Here is a 24,689-nt window from a genome sequence, read left to right as displayed (position 1 = left end):
GACCAACCTGTTCGGCACAATTTCACTCCCATCCTGGGTTATCTCGGTGTTGTTCAAATCCACACTGCATGCCATTGCCAGTAACTGGAGTTTGTCCACAAACGAGGCGTAATGAAGTTGTTCTGTCAAGTATGGTTAACGGATATTTTAAAAAGATGATCTCATGAAAACATTTTCAGAAAAATTGCACATTGATAGATCGATGCCATTGGATTAAACATTGCTAGGACTCGGCTCATATTTTGAGCAATATGATTTTGTCGAGTTGAGCCTACATTTTCTTTCTGCTCCTATAATTTCTAGGTGACACTGGAGGCATATATATAAACATAAAAAAGATTATTGAGACGAAACGTCAGCGACCCGTGCCGGTTAAAAAGAAAGGAGGTTGATGGAGCGCATCCTATGGCGAAGCAGAACAAAAGAAGGTAACGGGACGCGAGGCCCCTCCTCTCTTCCCTTGTGGACTAAGCAAATTGCAGGCATGACCGCCTGCCTATTATGGGATTTTAGAAAAAAAAAAATTCTCCTTGAAGCAACATGAGTTTGCCAATGGGATCTGTCTTCTACATGCAAGCTTGAAAGGACACGTGCCCATGCATATCTCAGTCAAAATATGTCAACTCCGAATTTTTTTTCTTTTTGAGTAATACAATCCTGAAATTGAAGCCCTCCACCTCAGTTTTTGATTTATGAAAAAAAAAAATTTGCTGGGAGAGTTTTACTCCTTAGAGGGTTTGACCCTGTAGGAATGGATTAATTGTGACTCATTGAATTTCCGAATACTAAAGTTGATACCAATAAAAATTTATGGATCAGTATGCTCCCATTTAAAATTCGAATAACACCTCGGTCATTGGGAGTAGGCAATATCTCTTCCCAATCTTTAAAAATTTGAGAATAGGCATTTTGGCTAATCTAGTCTATTTTTTGGCCAAAGTAAATTTACGTGCAACCCTTCCATAAAAAAAATAAAAATAAAAATAAGTGCATCACAATGACTTTTTAAAAAGGCAAAAGAGTAATTTTTACTTATTAAAAATATTAAGTGATCTAAATTGGAGGCAAAAACACCTCCCGCTGGCCACCTCGCCCCTCCTCCGCTGACCTATGTTGACTGGTGGCGTGGTTGGCCGTGGGCGGCCTCCACCCCCTAATTCGAGAGATCTCTCAAATCGGGGGTAAGGGCGCCCCCCTTGCTACCAACCCCAACCGAGATCGCTGGTGGGCTCAGACTTCCACTGACCTCTGTCCACAAGGGTCTCCCCCACCCTCTTCTCCGATCTGCTGTTATTCTATTTTCAAGTAATGTAATTAATCCAAACGGCTGTTATTCTATTTTCAAGTAATGTAATTAATCCAAATTTTCTTCTTCTTCTTGGGTGGCTCGGTAGGCCACCCCATTGCCCAACCAAGGTTTCCGATGAGTAGAAACCCTGCCCCCGACCTCTGTCGGGTTGAGAGGTTGACAGGGGCACCCCCAACAAAACAAATGTACTGTGTTGATGTATATCAAGTAGTGGAGCCGTTATTAAGAAATGACTTATCTTATAGAACCAATGATATCACAGAATATGAAAATTTAAATCTAAATCTTTGGAAATTTGTACTTATATTAGTGGATAAAGGATAGCAAAGTAAAATTCATACATCGTATATGATATTGATTTGTTAAACAAAAAAGTATCCCTGAAAACCAGTAAGCAATGCTAATACTATCTCAATATACTATTCCATTTGGACTATAAAGTCTTCATAGAACTAGGTTCATTGCATTTTCAGATATCATGAATGCAATTCATAAGGTATACGGATGTTATGTACCGCTATCACTGAGTGTAGATTGATCGAATCATCCAGGCCTAGATGATTTGATCAAATTTTTCCCGACGCTAATAGTCAAAAATCTCCGCTAGATGGTCCTGGGTTTCCAATTTCTGAGATCGATACATAGATATAAGAGATATTGGTGACAATATATGCTCAGGGAGAGGAACATATCAAAATCCATGATAAGTTTACTATAATTAATTAAATTTAGTATCCTATGTTATATTGATGTATATGTGTCATAAAGTAGCCGACAATATAATAGACACGCAAGACAATTATATAAGAGTGCGTAGAGGCATGAGGTGAGACCAAATCATGAAGGTTTCGGATAATTTTATTGAAATTTAAAATTGGAAGGTGAAAAAAAAAATGACTTGCTAAATTAAAGTTACACATCCACCCGTTGCCACTGATCTCTGTCATGTGGTTTCCCTGTTTTTTCAATTTATTATGATCCTTTTCTCTATTTTGAGAAAAAGGCATTATCACCAATATATATTTATATATATATATATACGTACTTAGGGGGAAATCACATGTACTTGATTTCGAATTGCATCACATTGTGACATTCAAATCCATTTCTGATAAGAGTACGTTAAACTACACGGAAACAACGTCACTGCCAGTTCTTCCGAATCTCGAAGTAGTAACTGAACTCCAAGTGGCATTTCCCGTCATCATCTACGAACTGAATCATAAGACATAAAGAAATTAGCCAAAATTTGTTAGAAAACAAGTCATTCATCAGTTGGCAACAAAGAATGTGCAATTTAATACTGATGCAATTAGGACACAAATTCAGCCAGGACAATTTATCTCAAATAATGATGATGCTGATGTTTTCATATAGCTGGTCGGTAAACCGTACGTGCATGCACGGGAATATTTTCCATATATTATTACGGAATAAGAGTGAATAAAGTTATACGTACTTAGGTTACATCATCATTTTATTCCTGTGGTTACAGGATGTTTCATATCCAAAAGCAATACTCCTCTTTTTAAATCTTTTTAAATTTTATGGATCAAAGTTTTCCACCTTGAGAATTCAAATTTGACTCATCTTATAGTTACTTCATATAATTAATAAAAGTAAAACTTACTTCATAACTAGTAAATGAGGTAAAGTTAAAAAAGAAAAGAAGAAAAAAACATAATTATTTACGAGAAAATACATAATTATTTTCATCATAGGATTTTTAAATGCTTTCGCTTTTTATATATATATATATATATAATAATAATAATAGATTCTACATTGAATGAATTTAACAATTGGACTAAAAATAATAACAAAAACAACATAGTACAAAATCAAGTGCACCAAAAGAGTTTTTATTAATCTGTTTTGGTAGGACCTTAAGGAAAAAAATTGATCTAAAATTCATATTAATTAAGAGCATTTTAATTAATTAGGAAATATAATAATTCCATATAATTGAATCAATGCAGTTTAAGAAATTGTACCTTTGTTCGGACAAAGTAGGAGCCCCTAGCAAATATTCCAGTAGGGATGGTCTCTTCCTCCAATTCATACGAATAAGGCTCCTTCCTTGGACTAAATGTTCCCACCATTATCTTCGTATTCCCCACTATACACATGACAAAACCAATTACACAAAATATAAGTAAATATTATAATGAAATTACAAGGGACCGGCCTATGACCCTATTAGTCGGACAATCTAGTGAAAGAAATCCGGCGAATCACTAACTTAATTCGCACCTCTGACGCCGGTTTTCCAAACGGCATAGGTGTAACGGAGACCGGAGACGACGTTGTTGAGGACGTTGAAAGAGAACTTGGTGCGGCAACGGCATCCTTCCTTGAGAACGAAGAGAGTGCGCTTGGACGTATAATTTGAAGAAAGAATGGGGATGGGGAGTATGAGATCTGATCTGCCCGAGCACTGTATTGCTAGGCTTAGTATCTGCACTTCCGATTCTTTCTTTCCTGCTTATGTTTGAAATTAAAAAAAAATAAAATAATTGAAAGAAGAGAATATATTTAGTTTGCGTTCTCTGTACTAGCTAGGATTGAGTTGGCGGAGTGCAATGTTGCACGCACTACTTGTTCAGGAACAGATTTTAATTTGGTTCTCGCCAGTGTCCTTTATTTTTTATTTACTATCATTTTATTAGACTTATAAGTTCATTTTAATCGAAAAATACTTAACTAAATTCACGAAAAATGCTAAAATCTGGATTTTTCCATTTGTAAAAGTTATTTTAGAGAGTTAGAAGAACGGGATGGGATCCTCTATTATCCATTACCTAATTCACCCAGGAAAAAAGTTTTCTCAAGTTTTAACTAATTCTGAATGTGCCCACCAAATCTCCATTCCATACCTTTAAACTCAAAATTCAATTTTAACTATGTTTAAATTCTTGACAAGAGCTCTATTCAGTAAAGGGTCGAATTAAAATTTTGACTTATGGGCTTTCTTCGCTGCGAGTGTAAGTGAAAGCCCGAGCATATATATGAGTTCTCCAATTGATTTATACATCCAATCAAGCGTTTGATATGAAAAGAAGGAAAATTTTCAAACACTCTAGAGGATAACTGAGAGAGGAGTAAAAGTGTGAGGGGCAATTGGAAATTTATGAGTTGTACGTACCTCCATTAATAGCAGAGCTATTCAAACTTCCAAGAAGCATTTTTTTCCATCCTCTATGACCTTCATCACCCTAAAAACCAAGACAAAATATCACAAATTAAATCAACAGGCTCAAAAGGGATATAAAAACTTTGGAAAAAAGACAATTTCGGTCCTATAAGTTTGATCTTCAATCAATTTTAGTCTTATAAATTTGAAAAAAGTCTAATCAGTCTTGTATGTTGGGTTCGTTAGATAGTTTTGGTCCGTTCTGTGACTGAGCATTACGGAGCTGCTGACCCGGATCTAACACAATTAATTTTATCGATGAGGCAATTTATTATTGGTTGCATATAAAAAATATTTAAAAATTAAAGAAAAGTAAAAAAATGTAAATAAAATTAAATTAAAAGAAGGGGGGTGGTGAACTAGATTCGGGGGGCTCCGCTTGGGGCAAAAATCCAGGCCGACGGTTATAATTTTAATATTTTATATTTGCAACCAATGACAAATTGTCACTTGGACAAAATTAATAGTGTTAAGTTCACGTTAGCAAGTCCGTAATTCTTAGTCACGAAATTGACCCAAATTGTCTAACAGACCAAACATGTAAGACTGATTTGATTTTTTTTTTAAACTTATAAAACCAAAATTGTCTTTTTCACTAAATAATTCATGCAGAAGAAATTGGAGAAATGATAGAAGGAAAAAAAAGAAAGAAAGGCTTTGTGTAGTACCTTTTCCTTCTCAATGTGCTCCTTAAGGGAGAATTTATTTGAACCAACTTCTAATATTCCTTTACCCTGGGCAGATTTCAGCTTTCCCTCCTCTTTACCATCGTCTTCTGTTTCTTCTTGTCGAACAGACCCTTTAACGGTAGCTCGGCTGTCTTCCTTGACCTTGAACTCCAATTCCTCTAATTCAGATAACCTTCTCGGGGTATTAACATTCTGCTCATCCTTCGATGCTGAGGAAAACGTTGCCGTTGCTGCAGACATTCTGCAAATTACGGGAAATGCCGGGAATGGCTTACTAATTATAATCAAATGTGGTGTCGTGGATGATGAGTAGAAGGAGAGAAGAGTATGTTGTGGGCATATATAGGGAGGATGGTGTGAAGAAGAAGGAACAATATTGACGAGATGATGAGTGTTTGAAGAGTGAAGTGGACAAGGGGGCAGGAACAAGAGGAATAATGGCTTTTTTTTTTTCACTTACTTTAGAACTGTGCCATAAAGTCAGCCAACTGACCAACTTTTTTGTAGGGCACATTTCAAAAATTGACAAGTAATTATCATGATTCTCAGCACGTCATCTTCATCATCATAATACGAATGTAAAAGCCTTGAAGTATGGGTATCTCTTATATGTTAGCTATCTATACCCATGATTCTTTTGCTTGTAAGTCGATCGACTGTGTGTCCCTAGGAGTGGCAATTCGTGTCGTGTCTAAACGAGTTCGTGTCATCGAAATCATAACCCGTACACGACACGATTATTAAACGGGTCAGGTTTTGAAAACCCATACCGAGACGCTTATATTCGTGTCAACCCGTTTAGACACGTTTAAACCCGTTTGTCGAAACGTGTCATAATAGGTACATGTATACACGACACGATTATAAACGTTATCCGGACACTTTAATACAACTTGTTTATCCGATCACCTCAGTTACTCGGATACATTAACACGACATGTTTATCCGATTAACTCGTTTACCCGAACATGTTAACACGACATGTTTACATGTTAACATGTTAACACGGAGATTGAGATGGAGGTGAGGGGATGTGGGCGGGGAAGAGGCAGGAGCCGCATCCGAGGGAGGCAGCGACGACGAGGATGAGAATGAGCCATGAGGCGCATTGGCTGGAGCGGGAGCCAGCGAAGCGGTGGGCTTTGAAGGGGACATGGTGGGAGTGGAGTAGGCGGCGAGCTTGAGAGCAGGGGAGGGTGAGATCTGAGGCGGATCTATGGACAATGCGAGGTGCACGGAGATAAGAGCAATGAGAGCGAAGAAGCAGAACTTTGCCATTGATGGATGAGAAGAAGGAAATCAAATCGTAGATGAGATCTGAGGGAGGGTAGTAGAGAAGTAGAAGTAGAAGTGGAAGTGCGGTTGTGCTATGTTAGATTGGGTGAAAGAAAGGAAAGGAAATTAGGTTAGGGACTTAGGAAGTTAGGATTACATAATGATATTTTGGTAAATCCAAATACATAAATGGGTTAACGGGTTACATGATTATAATAACACAATTAAACATGTCTAAATAAACAGGTTTAATCGTGTATAATCGGATAACACGGGTTCAATCCGGTAAGACACGCTTATTAATAGTGTTTAAACGGGTTGGACCCGTTTAGACCGATTATAAAAAATGTCCAACCCAAACCCTCCGTATCGTGTTATCGTGTCGTGTGAAATATTGCCAACCATAAGTGTCCCAATCTGTAAATTGTTACGCGTGGGGTTGGATGATACTATAACCTAAATGGACAGAGAGATTTAGCAAAATGGGGGGCAAAAAAAAAAAAAGAAGTTATGACCAGTGTTAGGTTTAATCCATTTAACGTGTTGTCCAGCTGCCAGCATATCAACCCGAGTTCTCAATGATCCATCTCATACAATATACATTTAGTAAATGAACAGAGAGATTTATAAAAATGGAAAAAAAGGTAAATACACATGTTGTGATTGTTAGATATGGGAATGATACACTTATTCACTGATACTATGTGTGCCGGTTTTAGTAGAAATTGAGACTTCTACGATATAGGAATGACAACTCCTACGACAGAATTATATTATAATTAGGAATGGGTTCAAGTTTAATGAGTAGATGTAATATTTTTTATGAACACGACAATTTAATTGTAATTCCTACAACATCATGAGTGGGCTTAAGTTTAACACAACATAATTATTTCATGATGTATACAACAGCATATTCATCAACCACTTATATTACATCCTTTCTTCATAATTAATGGGGGAAATCCATTTCTTGAACTTCAGTTTGGTTTATAAGATTTAACTGAAAGAGATATTCATCTGCAAGGTTCAGTTTAAGGTTTTTAAAATTGGAAAATCACAAATAGAAAGAGTGCATTAGTGCAGTGTATGCACCATTATTCAGAACTAAGAGATTTTGAATTTGAATTTCATCGATAGTTCTCATGTTCCTTTATTTTCTTTATTCTTCTATTTCTTTACTAGACCATGAACCCCTCGCTTTTACAACAGGAAAAAGAAATAAAAAAAAATAAAAATTTCGATGAATTGAACCAAACCCTATGCTAAAACTTAAAATTTCTTTTCGATTTTGTTAGATCCTCATGAATGCAAAGATAAAATATATACATATATATATATATATACCTATATGTGCATGTTCTACAAATACTAAATATTATATATTAACTAAGAATATAAGGTAAGAAATAAAATCTCAATCGAGATACATTTGAAACGAGTAGTGTAGTGATTCAAATAAAAAATATAAAAATTTCGATGAATTGAACCAAATCCTATGCTAAAACTTAAAATTTCTTTTCAATTGAAGAAAGACCTTTTTTTTTTCTTTTAATATTTCTCAGTCATATATTTTACCTTTGCGATTATACCCCCCAACCCTGTTGTCCCACTCCATTATTTAGGCCAATTTCTTCTTCTTCCTTTGCCACCAAACTTTCATGAACGGTTGTTTGATCAAATTAGAAATTCCACGAATTTTCCTACCGAGAAATTTGACGATTTTGTTAGATCCTCATGAATGCAAAGATAGAATATATACATATATATATATATATATATACCTATATGTGCATGTTCTACAAATACTAAATATTATATATTAACTAAGACTCTAAAGTAAGAAATAAAATCTCAATCGAGATACATTTGAATCGAGTAGTGTAGTGATTCAAATGAATCGGGCAAAGGCCAAATCTATCTAAATACAATTCCATTAGTTAACTGAAAACTTAAGAGAAAATCCTTCTTAAGCTTAAAGAGAAAAAAAAATTTAGAAAGAAAAAAGACTTGTTTCTGCCAATAATATTTAACTAAGGACATGTTGCAAACGTTCCTGCGTATTTCGTGTGTGTCTCATATATATGAGAAAAATTCTTAAATATATACAAAACTTGAAGGAAACTGAACGAACTTAAAGAGAATCTGCATCCAAACTAGACAAACTGAAGTAAAAAGACTAAAAGTGTTTTCAAACTCGACAACAAAATTTACGATTTAGTTCTTCCATTTGCAAAGCGAATTTATTGATCCAGAAGTCAATCATGGCCCGAGGACTGGCCTTCTAGCTATATGCGAAATGGGAAATCCATCGAGATTTTTCTCAGTTACATGTAGCACATATGCGTGCTACTAGCCAGGAGGGATTTGGAATGATCATGACATAGTTGTTGGCTCCATTCAAAGTCAAAAAAGAGACACTGCTGACTGAAAATGCGATTATATATATAATTGATGGTTTTTACTAATTAGCGCAATTATTGCATGCTCATGGACCCTCTGATCCCACCAAGTTTCCGCATTGGCCCGTTTAAATAAATGTAAGTCATATAATGATAAGTGTACCTTATCTTATATTGCTTGAACAACAAATCACCATTATATTTCTTCAAAAGAAGGAAGAAAAAAAGAGAGAGGAGAGAATGTCTCTATTGTCAAATCAACATCGGATTCGACATTAGTGATAATCCACATCATATTGAAGTACAACAACAATGTGGCACAACGACAAATTGAATTTCTATTATATAGTATAGGGATTTAAAATACATTGGAAGCATCTTAAGAAAAGGGCAAAAATGATGTTTAACTATAATCAATCTCATCCAAATAGATCTAGGACATTCGTGAATTAACATCGTATCCTTTAGAAACTTTTAATCAAGATTTGGAGATTTCTCCTTATGTATTCAGAAGCACTGCTGTGGTTGGAGTCTGACTGTATTAATTCTCTTGAATGTTAGCTGTATGATCCGTACATTTCTTAAATTCATTTGCCACAGGAAAAGGAAAGAATTAGATCAGACACTTGCGGTGTCACGATTTTCCCGTTACTCCAAATAGATTTATGATTAAATGGTACAACTAAATTGATATCTATCATTTGCCGGAAAATTGACATCTATCAGAAGCAGTCAAAAGTAAGAAATTAAGCTTAAAGCAATGGTAAATTCTTAAAATAGGTCGATTTTTTGATATAGAAGTTATTGACGAAGTCCTACGTTTGAATCACAATGAATATATATATATACATATATATGCTATAAATTATTTGGGTAAATTGTACGCTTTGTATGTCCAGACTTATCTATGGTGTAAACTTGTAGGATGTTCACGTTGGCGGTGAGAATTAGTTAGATAAAATTTAGGGTAAATTACAAAAAAAAACCCAAATTTTGTAAAATATCTCAATTTTGTTCTAAATTTTGTTTTGTAACAGAAAAAACCATAAGTTTTCGAAAATGTCTCAAAAATTACCTCCATTATAACTTCCGTCAATTTTTTTCTACGTGTGACCTACGTGGACTGTTAAAGGGACCCACCATCAGCAGCAAAAATTGACGGAAGTTATAACGGAGGTCATTTTTTAGACATTTTAAAAAACTTATGATTTTTTTTGTTACAAAACAAAATTTAGGACAAAACTGAGACTTTTTACAAAATTTGGATTTTCTTTTGTAATTTGCCCTAAAATTTACAATCACCATGTTATATTAAAAAAAATAACTTGGTTGCATTGGGATCTGTTCTTGTGATTTAAGCAAGAAAGTTTACTTTCTTAGAAACACAACCCAATTGAAACTATTCTTTTCCATGACTTTTTTTTTGGTGAATTTTTTTTCCAGTTGGATGCTATTAAAATTGCTTTTGGCGATCGATGATAGATCAAAAGGGAGTGTGTGAATTTTCTAAAAATTGCTTTAATCATTACTTCACATGAGTAATAATAAGAGAATATGCATGTCGGAATCATTAAAAAGTAAACATTCCGAAAGCTAAAACTATAAATCATTGGCGTTGCAGTGGTCCTTCAAACATTTGATAGGAATCAAACATTTAATCCGCAGCTGCGCTGTACTAACAATCATTCCTCTTAGTGGCTAAAGGAGCTTGCCCTTATTTAATAAACATATGCTTTTATAAAGTGAATATATTTTTATTGAATGAGTATATTTAAGTTTGGAAAAAAATTTGTTTCCAAATTTCCATAGTGCTAGCTCCATAGCTCCTCTGGGTTCCTCAAATTCAGACTAATATTATAAATATTAGAGAAATGTGATGTAGTGTAGTGCGACACAAATCATCTCCTCATAACCAATTCGCCAATGAGACTATTGTACCTGATATATATCTAGATTGATATTTTCTCATATTAGATCCATGCACTTCCCTTATATCGCGAAAAGATACTATAAATATTTTGTGTTAATTAATTGTGATATTATTAGTTCAGATAATTCTCTTAAATAAACATGAATACAATCCCAGTAGATTTCTTATACACATAAAAGAAATAGGAATTCATTTTCTCCCAATATCTATATATAATATATAATATATAATATATAATATATAAAATACTTCACGAAATTCTGCTATTTCATTTTAGGTTCTCTAAGTTGTGCCAAGTGTCGCCAATGAGTCCCATGCCATATGTGGTCCAGGTGTCCAGGCTCCGCCACATGTCGCCAATGAGCATTTATCACTCAATAATATTTTTAGAATTTTAATAAAATTTCTTTCTATTTTGTTTACTAACATTTTTACTTAATTTTTATTCAACCAAATAATCTTTGAAAAATAAAAGGTTTAACAATTTTATTGAGCTTGATTAATATCGTATTTCATTCTACGAGTCAATTTTTTTAACTCTTACGAAAAATATATTCCATGAGTTATAAACTGCATGTAATATCCGATTAGCAATAATATAATAATTAAAAGTTTTAAAAAATACGTTGTTTATAATTCAAGAAGACTCCTGCCAAACCTATATTTATAGTTTTATTTCTAAGCTCTTTGCAAGATTTGGTCATTTTATTTGTTTACTAAAATTTTTTATTAAGTTTTTATTCAAGTAAATAATATTTGAATAAATAGAAAGTGTAACAATTTAATTGACCTCGATTAATGTTCAATTTGACTCTACAGGTCATTTTGTCAATCCTTAGTGAATAAAAATCTATTTCGTGAGGCATAAATTACATATGAAATCTGATTGGCATAATTATGGTAATTAAAATTTTCAAATAATTAATATGTTATTCATAATTCATAAGTTTTTTACAATTGAGTAAGCGGCGTTAATTTGATTGATTAAAAACATTTACTTGAATAAAAAGTTAAATAGATATTAGTAAAAAAAATAACGAGACAGAAAGTTGCAAAAGAATTTGGAAATAAAATTTCAAATGTCAGTGCTTAAAGCAAAATGCATAAATAAAAATATTAAGTAAATTGCATCATGTATGGGATAAAAAGGTAAGGAAATTTAATACAAACTAAACATATGATATTTTATGTTTAAATATTTTAATATAGGAGTGATTTAAATTGCATAATAGATGTTACATTAGAAAATCAAAGTATTTCCCTAACTTCCAACATTAAGAATTAAAAAAACTTTTATTTTACTAAAAGTTTCAATTAATTACCTAAATTTTGATTAAAATAGTTCTATTCATTCAATTTTACCAATTTTAGTTGTAAGATATATAAAGTAATATTTTTAAGTGAATCAACTCTATGATCTAATTGAAAATGATGAATTTAACATTTTTTGTTCATTATTAACTTAAATATTATTAAATATTAAAATTTACAATTATAAACTAATTTGTATTTTTTAAGAATCAATTAATTATTGAAATATATAAATTTTTATCACAAATCATAATCCGTGCAATGCTCGAGTGGAAAAGGCAGCTAGTTTATTTTAGTTATGGTTGCTTTAGTAGTTCTAGCTCATTACTTGCAGAAGCAGAAGAGGAGGATTGCTTCTGACTTTGTAGTGACCAAAAGACAACACTGTAACGTCTTTTTGGCAAATATTAAATCTTGAAGAGAAAATGTCAAGGTTCCAAAAGTCTGGGTGCATCAAATATCTAATGTGTTTTTAAAGGGTAAGTTCAACAAATATCTATATCTATAATCTATAACTAATATACAAGCACAATAGTCAATAGATTGTATTTTGACTTTTTATAATTTCACTTTTACCCTTTTCGCAATTCTTAGTAAATTGAATTTGATGTTATAAATTCGTTTCAAACCACTATCATTAGTTGCAATTATCCCAAACCAGAATACCACAACTTGCTTTGATAATTGATACCAGAGATTCATCTCGAACCGCTGCTATCGTTCAAAGTTATCCCAAACCAAAATATCGCAAATTGCTCTAGTAATCATATCTAATAAATTAATCAATGTTTCATATACCAATTAGTGTATAATAACTTTTAATTAGATAAGAAATTACAGATATTTAGATATGTAACAAATATAAGCATTCTTAAAATATATTATTCAATCTTCTTTTCAGCTTTTTTCTTTCCATCTCTTATATTAACATCCCAAATTTAATAAAATAAGAGAAAAATCTCTCACATATGTATCTAATGGGTGATTTTGTTATTCGTTGTATATTCAAAATCTTTCCCTACTATCTATAAAAAAACCTACTTGTAAGAATATTTTCTATCAATTTATATTTATTTATACATATTAATATTTTTATTTATTTATATTGTTACTTGTATTTGTTAAATTGAATATATAAATTAGTCGATGAAATACTTTTAAATCTTAAAAAAAAAGATAAGAAGTTCTTAGAAATATATTGTCATTTAGAAAATAAAAGATGTATAAATTTTATACTTAAATAATAACTAATACTTACTTAAAAATTACGAAAAACAAAATATCAAATTATACAATTTTCACGTGCAATGCACATGATTATTTTGCTAATACCCTTCAAATAACTTATGGATAGCCAAGTTAAGATTAAATTGGCAACTGCGGCCTTCATACACTCTCTCAACCCCTTATTATATTTTAGGTTTTCTAGTATTATAGGGTAAATTACAAAAAAAAACCCAAGTTTTGTAAAATGTTTCAATTTTGTCCTAAATTTTGTTTTGTAACAAAAAAAACCATAAGTTTTCTAAAATGTCTCAAAAATGACCTCCGTTATAACTTCCGTCAATTTTTGCTGCTGATGGTGGGTCCCTTTAACAGTCCACGTAGGTCACACGTAGGCTAGTGGGTCCCTTTAACAGTCCACGTAGGTCACACGTAAGCAAAAATTGACGGAAGTTATAACGGAGGTCATTTTTGAGACATTTTAGAAAACTTATGGTTTTTTTTGTTACAAAACAAAATTTAGGACAAAACTGAGATATTTTACAAAATTTGAGTTTTTTTTTGTAATTTGCCCTAGAATTTTTATCTTTAAAACAATCGAAACAAGTCCATGCGAATATCACGGGAACAAGTGTGTCTCCTTTCTTTTCTAATTTCTCAATTTTTCTTTGCATATTAAAAATTACTGTAAATTTATATAATCCTTTCTTATATATTTGATTACAATCTTCATATGTTTTCTCCTCCCCTTCCAAGCACATTTTCCTGAAAATTCATTTTGCAATATTGCATGTGCTTTTTATATTTTAAGAAGTTAAAATATAATTGTCTTAACGCTCTGAATATATGTTTGCCAAGTAAGTTAAAAAAAAAAAACTAACCCATTTAAAGTATAACAAACAAGTTGAATCTAAATCATACATGTATAATTTTCGAAAGAAACTCATTAATGGGCCACACATTAATTTTTTGACTCTTCGATTTTCATCATTCAAAATAATTTTGATTTTGGTCATATTCGTATTTTCTATTGGCATAACAGTATTATTGACTTTCTCCTAAGCATTTTCAATCCCCAACCATGCCTTAGTGTACATGATTATTCATTTTCACACAAGAAATTGAATTACTAATCCGATTAAACCGAGTGATCTCTTTAATTCGGATTAGAGAACCCCAGGTGCTAATGGCCCACCGTCAAGGTCACGAAGACCTTCCTAAGAGTCTAAGACATCCTAATTATATCTAATGAGCCCTAGGCCCATGTAATTAAGTCAAATATACATGATTATTATAAATTAACATTTCAATTTCACGGTTTGACCAATTTTGACTCAATCCTTCACACACAAGTTCAACTGACACTCACAAAGGTAGTTATCCATATTAATCAAGCCTAAAGACACTTGATTAGACTCAATTGGACTCCGATTCCTAAGGCCGAAACCACAATTAAGTCAATTTCATCTAAATTGATCTAATTACTCATAATTAGACTCTAATTAAATGAAATCAGACTTAATAGGACCCTAATCCACTTGGCCCTACACATCATTCATACATTCATGAAGTCCACTCGTCAATTGAAGCATAAATTGAAAGAATTGGCCACCATTAGGTCTTACTACACCGGAGGAATGAATAATCAACCTAATTAGCACCTAATTAGGTCTAATTGACCCCTAATTCTATCAATTAAGACTCGGATCAATTCAGCAGAAATTTTTCAGCATGCTTAAAGGGTCAATTTAGAGCTAATTAAGACTAATTAGACCCAATCAAGCAAGATTACAAGCAATGGAAAGCCAATTATACGCAATTTGGCCTAATCAAACAACAAATCATCAAAATGACTTACCTAAGCTTATTTTACAAAAATTTCAAGAATGTTACGAACTTCAATTTCATGCTAATTTCACCTAATTAAGTTAATTCAAGCATAATCGCACGTGGCCAAATTCATAATTAGTCCGATTATACATAAATTGAGATAAATTTCGCCTAATTAACCCCAAATTGGACATAGTTGCTACATGACTAGGATGTCAACATGAGCAATTAAGCAAGATTAAACCCAATTAGATCCTAATTAGCACAAACATAGACTGATTGCAACTAATTATGCACAAATTGACTCAATTAACACCAAATCAAGTCCAATTAACATGCAATTAGTCTTTTCCCTAGTACAATCAAGATTAATTAGCCAAATTTAATCCTAATTAAGCAAGATACTACTCATTTTATCCTAAATGAGCTCTAATCCACCCAATTTACCGACCTAGTCATCTAATCTACACATATCTTGGCTAATTATGCACAAAATGATCAAGATGGAAGCTAAAGAGCTCCATCCCGGTTCTGAACATAGGCAAAAGGTTGCCCTTCTTGCCTTACTTCGGTACGATTTGGTCCAACGAGCTCGGAGTTGATGGAAATCACCCTCAAGCCACCAAATCCTACTATATATATGTAAGGAAACTTAGGTGTATTTAGAGATTCCTAGGGTTATTTTGGCAGATTTTTAGCACATGATTGCCAAAACGTCCTTTCTTGTTGAAAATGAACCCCTATTTATAAGCATAAGAGAGTCGGGGGTCGTTTGCAAAAACGGAAGGTTTAGGAACGATATTTTTACTATTTGAGAGCTTCGAACGGGTCTAATTGTCTGAACCTATCTGTTAGGACAACTGGCCTACAGGCGTGGTGGGAGCTGACTTGAATCAATTGAACCGAACTAGTTTGGTCGGGCAAAAATTACATATTTGCCTTCAAACTTTCAAAAACATTACTGCTGTGTTTAGTTTTAGAATTAAGTAAAGTTAAGTTTTGATTTTAATTGGATTGTAACGATTGTATTGTTGAATTATGAGAAAAAGTAATAAATAGTTGAAAAAAAGGAATGATTGTATTGTTGAATTGTAGAAAAGGTAATGCATAGTTGAGATAATTTAGTATTAAAAATTGAATTGAATGGTTAAAAAAATTGAAGAAAAAGGGAAAAGTAATAATTGTGTTATTGATTTTTGTTGTGTAGAGAGTAGAGTTAAAGTTAGAGTTAAAATTTTAAAAACATGATTGCGAAACCTAACGGAGCATGCATTTTCAGCTTTTTCAGGATTTTAAAACACATTTGAACGGAGAAAAATTATCAGAAAATATCCTCGGGTTTATAAAAAAAATTTTAATTAGAAACCATACCAACATGAATATTTTCGCTATGTGAGAATATTGTTTTCCTCCGTCTCGAACTGTTGCCATGTTGAATAAAATATATGAATCAAATGGTTTTAATCAGAGAAGATTTATTGTGCCTTTTTAGATGAAAAATACGAGTAATTAGGTTTAAAACAAGGTCTCCGGAGAGTAAGCGTCACGTTCTCGAAATCCATTTCACATATGTGTCCTCGGAGAAAGAAATATCGCCAATTAACTGGTATAAATTTTGAAAATAGGCACGAGTAGTCAAAATTAAGTACTTAGCACTTGAGAACTTATCTATTTATTCTCAGTACATACAGGCAACCCTCAAACGCTTTATCAATTCTCTAGTTTGATGTGCTCCTCGAACAATGATCATAGCTCAGGCCGGAACGAGGTGCTTACAAATGCCCCTTTTCGATTGATAGTCCATAGAGTGATGGGCCAAAGACGAAAAGGACATGTTCCAGGGTCAAGCTCAGCTGCTCATTTGTTCACTATTCCCTTGTCCCTTTTCCTTGAATAGAGGTGTCATCCCTGATGGACTTCTGAAAATAAAATAAAATAACAAGGCACGCATAGTGATTTTAAAAGAGACTAAATTAAATGGTTCACGGCTGAAACGATTTGGAAGCTTAAGTGAAAATGGGTCACGTGCATACACGCTTTTGGAGGAAAACATGCAAGGGTAATAAATCGGTTTGGCCATACTGGGGCTCGAAAAACTTAGTTTGGTCATACTGGGGGCTCAAAAATTTATTTTGGCCACACTCGGGACTTGAAAATTTGGTTTGGCCACACTGGGAGATCAAAGATTTGATTTGGCCACACTGGGGGCTAAAAACTTTTGACCTGTGGTAGGGGAAATGTTGCCTTCCGCTGATCGAGATATGACTTATGAACGGGGAAGCACATGTTGTTCATCGGTCGGAGTTTTGATATGCGAGTGGAAAACACTAGCACTCGGTAATCGAGTTTTGACTTGTGAATGAGGAAACACATGCCGTCCATTAGTCGAAGTTTTGATCGGTGAATGGGAAATACTTCCACCCGCTGATCGAGTTTTGACTTGTGAACGAGGAAACACATACCGTCCACTGGTCGGAGTTTTGATCTATGAATGGGAAATGCTTCCACCTGCTGATCGAGTTTTGACTTGTGAATAGGAAAACGCATGTCGTCTACTAGTCGAGATCTCGATTTGTGAGTGGGAAACACTTCTACCCATTGATTGAGATTTGACTTATGAACAACATCTCGTCCATTAGTAAGGTTTTAATTTGCGGGTGGGAACCACTTCCACCCCCTTATCAAGTTTTTTTGAATGACATGTTTTTGAAAGATTGATTTTTTTTTTCAAAAGTTGGTCACGTGCGAAACGGCTTTGGAGAAAAGTGATTAATTTCTCTAAGCTTTGTGCTTCTTGAACAGATGTCGTGGTTTTTTCCATCAATGTATGTATCCTTGTGATAGACTCTACGATTCATTTCTGTCTACTCCCTTAGCTCTCATGCTCGGGTACACGACTATGATCTGTCAGCTTCTTTGGCTTTAGACCGATGCTACGATTTTCTCCGTCAATGTTTGTATTTCCATGACAGACATTGCAATTCATTTCCATCTACTCCCCTCGCTCTCCTGCTTGGGAATTCGTCAGCTTCTGTGGCTTTGGACAGATGTTGCGATTCGTTTCCGTCAATGCTTATACTTCCGTGACAAACTTTGCAATTCATTCTTGTCAACTCCATTGGCTTCATACTAGGGATACTACGATTCATTCTTCTCTTGAAGACTGAGATTTGTTTAATTGATGATTCGACGAGTGTCTCTCCTGACCCATTGGATTTCATGACTCGGTCGCCCCACCATGGCTCGAAAAACTTGTGGAGTAAAAGGAGATTAGTCGGTATGTTTAAAATGCCATACTTGGCTGGAGTTGACAGGGAGTTCAAGAGATTTGTCTTTTGGCGACCCTTGCAATCGACCTGAACTTTTGGATGACCTTCAATAGGCACTGTCAAATTTATTTTCCTCAAGGGATATGCATTCTTGAGTCCTTTTGAAAAATCATTTGAAAAATCTTTTCATTGGCTAGATAGAATGTCGAAATCATTCCCCACTTTAGTGGGACTTCTCTTTTAATTTTTCTTTTTCCTAAACGGCAAGGCATTTTTCTTTTTCGTAAAGGCTCTTGAGCCATGAGATGAGACTATAAATCGATGCCTCATGGTCAGTTCTAGTAGGCAAGGATCGTGGGAGAAGATCGATATTCTCCCAAAAACGGAAATCACTTGGTTGATCTCACTCTCGCACAAGCTCATTATATGAGGATAATTTAGCTCACCATGCGATACAAGGAATTGGAGTGGTTTCTCTCATCGTGGATAGGATCGCTCATTCTCGTGCTTATTGTAGCGGGGTTATCTCTCGTCCTAATCATTGCTCAAGCGACAAGTTAATTAGGGCATTTCAAGGACTTTCAACGATGAGTGCTCTTGCACGAATTTCAACATAAATGTGCACAACCAATCACATAGGTCCTCTTTTGGGAATGTGGGTTGTGATGTTTGGTTGAGAAGGGGAGGATCATATGTGGGCAGGTAGTAGGCTTCTTTGTAATAAGATTTATCATGTCTGGCCTATTGATTCACACGTGCATCCTCCTAAATGACTAGAATTTCCCACTTGAACCAATAGAATTTCTTGATCAATTGCCTTAGAAACCCTAGAAGGCGTAAAAAATCTAAATAGGCTTTCTTAAGGTTGTAACATAGGGTAGGCCACGGGTAATGAAGAGACATTGGTTTTATTGGCTTAAATGAATATTTTTTACGGGGTAGAGAGCCGGTGACCATCTTCATGCGGTCTTCTTCACTTCATTCTTCTTTGAGGACTTTGCTGACATCTCTATCTGAAGATTATGTCTTTTGCTTATAAATCGCTTCAGTTGTATTTTTTTCGCGAATTTTCGTTTTTGTTTGTGCTTTATCATTTGGGTCGCTTCCTTTTACATCGGCTTTCAATTTATTGTGCTTTTCTTTGTAGCGCTTCTCTCTTTATTCTCTCTTTCTGTCTCTATTTTTTTTTTTAATTCCTCCCTGGGATGCTTTTGCTCCTTGCGCATTTTGATGTCATTGATACTTCCATGCAACCGCGACTTGCCCCATTGTGGGGAACGGTCACTCGGACGAGGTTTAACAAAAATGTTCTTTGATCTAAAACCTGGGCTGACTATGGATATGATTGTATGGGAGAATGAAAGAAGTGTCATTTATTATCTTAATGACCCATTCTAATTGCTAATACATCTAATCCTAATCAGACTGAGTACTTGGACCCCTTGATTTCTATTTGGGAAGGAAACATTGGGATAGACTCGATAAGACTCAAGGATATTGGTGTTTGAGCTTGGAGAAGGATCCTCTGATCCTTTTGGTCGTGTTATCACCTTCTTGAGAGGCTTACTGAAATGCCAAAACTTTTATGTTGACTGAACGTAAAATGCCCTATTGTTCTCATGGTGGAGGGAAACCTATTTATTCATTTATGATTATTCTCCACTTTTGAGGTAGTGGGCCTCCTCTCTCTAAAGCAGTTGGCCTTTTGTCCTAATTCACTTGGTTATTGCTCGATGATACTTGATTATCCCCTCAATAGAGCATATCCTCACATTCTCTCGAGGCTGTGAGCCTTCTCTCTTTATTTGGGGTACCACCTTCCCCTGTAATTGGCCGATTTAGACATATATTCACAGTTTGAAATCAAGGACCAAAGTCCTTTTTCATGCAAATGCCTTTATTTGCCAAATTCAATTGAAATCACATGTATAACAGTTTTTTGAAACAATGTTCATGTTGGTTTGAAAACACGTTTAAAAATGGCTTTTTATGAAAACATGTTTGTGATTATTTTGAAAACATATTTTATTCGCACAACAAACTTCTCGGCAATCTGAAATTTTGAGCCACGATGGTCATGTAGTTTTTCATGACCATAGCTTGTGCCGAAGGCCATGAATTCCTACGCAATGCACGTCTTCTACTTTCATCGGTCAAGGATTCGAGATGGAAGTTTATGGACGAGCGGTTGGAAGGCTTGGAATACCGAATCTCTTGCAAAGAATAAAAGAATTTGAATGAAAATGAATTTGATATTTGGAAATTCTGATTTCTTGTGCATTTCTTATTCATACCCTGAAATGCATATTTGGTTGGATTTCATAATTTGAAACACTAGAGTTTTATTTATTTGCAAATCCATATTTGTCCAATGATTGGTGTACGGACCGAATTTCGTCTCGTCGGGCTCGCATGCGTGCACACGATTAGACAGCTTGGGAATATCCACTTTCCCAAGGGATGCGTAGGGACGAGCGTGAGAATGAGTGACCGCTACCTATTTACGACCCGAGGGTCGAGAGACGATGAGTTGCCCTAGTCTAGGGGTAAGGAATACACCTAGTTGCTAAGACATATGGTCTTGCGGAACCAAAAGTTCCGAGTTCGAGGTTTACTGTTTTTAGTTTGTTTACCGCATGGATTAGGCAACTCTCGTCTTACTCGGTTTGACACCATAAATTTGTTGAGAAATGATCGATTCGGGCTAAGAGCCCTAGAGAGGAGTAGACTCTTGCATCGAAGGTTCAGTTTGTCATCATCGCGTCATGATTCCTCGGGCCATGATGGCCGGTTCCCCACACGGGCTGAAGGGCACCATCACTTATGAACTTCATCTTCGTCTTGGTCCTATTTAATCTCTATATGGATTTTTCGGTGCTGTTTGGGTTGGGAATCTTGATGATCAATGTTCTGTAAGTGGTTTTATTATCTTTGTCGATTCTAATCCAGTTTCTTGGAGATCCAAGAAACAACAAATTGTGGCCAGATCCAGCACGGAATTAGAATACAAGAGCCTAGCCAATTGTCAGCACCAAATTCCGATCCATTGGCTCTAGAGGAGCAAAATCATCATTTTGTCACTCGCATGAGAGAAATATTTCAGATTAATTACTAGAGTAGTCACGACTTTTCGAAAATAGCACATTTTCTTAATTTAACACCAATTTTATGATTTTCGAAAATAATACTATTTGGGACGTTTTCGAATTTCGCGTACATCGACGTCAATTTTCAAAATCCGAGACAAAATTCGAGATTGAAAATAATTTCATTGCATAATATCGATCAACGAATTTTTCTGAGTACGGTGGCGATCTCGAATTATTTTTCCGACGTCCGACCAAGAAGATGTAATTTTCAATTTCTATGCGCGTTAATTTCGAAAAAAAAAAATCAAATCAAATCAGAGCTGGTCAGAAGTCAGACGACTTCTGACCGTTGCTTGACTTTGCCTTTCTCCCGCCCATTCCCTGCTCTTCTTCTTCTTCTTCTTCTTCTTCTTCTTCTCTTTTCTTTTCTTTTCTTTCCTTTTCTTTTCTTTTTTCTTTTCTTCTTCTTCTCCTCTTCCTCCCTGCCGTGACGGACCAAGCCTGCTGCGCCTCCTGATCCGAGCCTGACCCCCCTCTGCACACGCCAACGGCTTCCATGCACGCCAACTCTCTCTCTCTCTCTCTTTCTCTCTCGGTTCGAAAACTCGCAGCTCATGGAGAAAAAAAGAAACCGGCAGCTTGAACTCAAAAAAAGGTCTCTCGGCTCAAACTCCCTCAGCTCACGCACGCCAACTCTCTCTCTCGCTCTCTCTCTCTCAGTGTCAAAAAAAAACCGGCAACTCTCCCATTGGCCCACAACTCGCTCTCGCTCCAATACCCGGCAGCTCGTCCACAGACATAAAGGACCCCCCAGCTCGTTCGGACGACTCCCTCAGCTCGGACGTTTGTTTTCGCCCTCAACTCCGAAACTCTCAGTTCAAACCCTCGAAAACCACGGAGCTCGTTGAGACCCCGTACTCCCTCAGCTCTAGACCGGGTTGCGTGCTCCCGGAGCTCAACTCCCACGCTCCCTCAGACCTCCCAACTCCCTCAGCTCGAGATTCTCGTCCACAGTTCTTGGCTCCCTCAGCTCCCAGTCCGACCTCCAGCTCACCTATCGCCCCCCTGCCAGACGCTCGGCCGCCCAAACCGCCTCCCTTCTCCCTCTGTGCTTCGTGTTTGGCTAACCGGGTCAGTTCTTTTTTCCAAGTCAACACAGGTAGCAGCGGTCCAGTCCAGTCCAGCCCGCGTCCAACGGCCCAGCCCGGTCGCTGCTGAGCCCAGTCCACCAACGGCCCAGCCCAGCGCAGCCCAGTCCAGATCTCCGCGGCCAAACAGCCAACTCGTCCCGGCCCACTCGGCCCAGTTCCGCCCAGTAACCCAACTCATCGAACATCTATTTATTTACAGAACTACCCTCATTCTTCTCGAACTAGGTAAATCCCCGACTTTGTGGCATGTTTAAGGCTCCATTTCTGAATATTAATGTTTGCTTGGATGGATATGACATGAAATGAGCATTCTTGGGTTGCGTGGGTGATCGGATTTGTCCCGAACTCGATTTTATGAGCTTTCCATTTTGTCCCATTTCAGTCCTGAGGATGCATTTTTATTTTTTAGATCTGCCCCGAATTTTAAAATTCGTTTCAGTCGAGTCCCGGCCATTTTTAACATCATTCAATCGGTCCTTGAATTTTTCGGAATTTTTCCATCGTCCCAAGGAACCTTTCAAGTTGTTTCATTTTAGTCCCGAGGCTATTTTCCGCCCTTTTCAGATCTGCCCCGAATTTTAAAATTCGTTTCAGTCAAGTCCCGGCCATTTTTAGCATTTTTCAATCAATTCCTGAATTTTTCAGAATTTCTAAACCAATTCTGGGAACTTTTTACGTTGTTTCAGTTCAGTCCCTGGGGCATTTTTCACTTTTCAGATCAGCCCGAACTTTCAAATTCATTTCAAAAAGTCCTGGGACATTTTCAGTAATTTTTACACAGTCCTGAATTTTTCCAGAATTTTCAAATCAGTCCCCTAAAATTTTATCAGAATTTTCAAATCAGTCCCTATTCTTTCAAATTTGTTCAATTTAGTCACTGGACATTTTCTAAAGATACCCAACCCCTTTCCTACTTTTATTCCCGACCGACAACGTATGCGCCCCGTTTAAATATTTTTGTTTTAGTTATTATATGTATATAACATGACAATGTGTGTTCTTTTATGTTTTCTCGCTTCCATGAATTGGTATCGTTTTCTCGATTCCGTTAATATTATGTTTGTGTATGTTTGTATGTGTTTATCGTGATCATGGCGGCACCGATTGTGTAAAATATGTATGTTTATCGTACTTGACGTGATAATGTGCTCTTGATCCGTGTTTAAACGCTTTATTTTCTCGTTTTAATCGAAACCTCACATGAATCAGTTTAATCATGCAAACTCGGCCTAAAATTAATTTTTAAATTCCAAGGTGGTCGGGAATTAGGATCCGCATCGAACGGTCCATCAATGATCGGCTTGACGGTCTGAAACCCGCAAATTTAAAGCATTTGGCAAAACATTAATTAATTTAATCAACGATTCCACTAACGGGGTGATTGGGACGTTCACTCGATTAATTAACTCGCTTGGCCCTAATAATTTTGCACGAATTGGTAATAAACCAGTAACACGCATCGATAGGTTGCAAACATGTGTTGGTGCCCTTCTTAAAACTTGCAAATTTTATAAAACCCGAGACACGTGGCTCGATGTGACATGGATGTCTAGGAAGGATTTGCGCGTCTTGACTCGAGGCCTCACCTGATTTCAGGAAACTCAGGTCGGGGCGTGGAAGTTCTTCTTAGATAACTTCCGGATAGATTAACCAGTCCTTTGGCTTTTTTAGGGTTCTTGACAATCCTGGAAGGTCCAGGGGATCGGTCGGCGCCGGTTACAGGCCGAGGTGGCCTGCACCGTGTAGTCTCTCTTTTCCGAAAATAATTTTCATCTCGAGGGAAAAATAATATATTTGTAGCTTAGTGATACCCCTAGGGTTAGAATAAGAGAAATACTACGGTATCAGGGTAGGGATGGGCTACCTGTCCAAGCGCAGGTTCATCTGCATAGCCCGCTCTATCCGACCGATGAGTTTTTGTCATTCTAGTATAGTCTCGGGTAGTTAGTTCGGGTGGATTGGCTCAAAATACAAATACCAGACTAATTGTGTACTTGGTTAAGACAAAAACAAGCAA

General features: G+C 35.8%; 1 protein-coding gene across 2 annotated transcripts; it reads right to left on the bottom strand.

Annotated features, from left to right (window-relative positions):
- Nucleotides 1–2,136: 2,136 nt before the first annotated feature.
- LOC116194440 (rho GDP-dissociation inhibitor 1-like) lies at nucleotides 2,137–5,588 on the bottom strand. Of its 2 annotated transcripts, none has more exons than XM_031523247.1 (5): nucleotides 5,171–5,588; nucleotides 4,455–4,524; nucleotides 3,563–3,793; nucleotides 3,304–3,428; nucleotides 2,137–2,524 (listed from the first exon to the last, which is right to left on the bottom strand). In XM_031523247.1, exons 1-5 carry the CDS (start codon nucleotides 5,429–5,431, stop codon nucleotides 2,453–2,455), a joined length of 759 nt encoding a protein of 252 aa, XP_031379107.1. In that variant the 5' UTR covers nucleotides 5,432–5,588; the 3' UTR covers nucleotides 2,137–2,452. The 2 variants fall into 2 exon arrangements, with proteins under 2 accessions (XP_031379107.1, XP_031379108.1); XM_031523248.1 differs by having other exon boundaries at nucleotides 3,563–3,790; nucleotides 5,171–5,583.
- Between the last annotated feature and the right edge of the window lie 19,101 nt (nucleotides 5,589–24,689).

The sequence above is a fragment of the Punica granatum genome, chromosome 2, assembly GCF_007655135.1.
Source record: "Punica granatum isolate Tunisia-2019 chromosome 2, ASM765513v2, whole genome shotgun sequence".
Taxonomy (NCBI): Eukaryota; Viridiplantae; Streptophyta; class Magnoliopsida; order Myrtales; family Lythraceae; genus Punica; species Punica granatum.
This window is presented reverse-complemented; position numbering and strand designations above follow the sequence as displayed.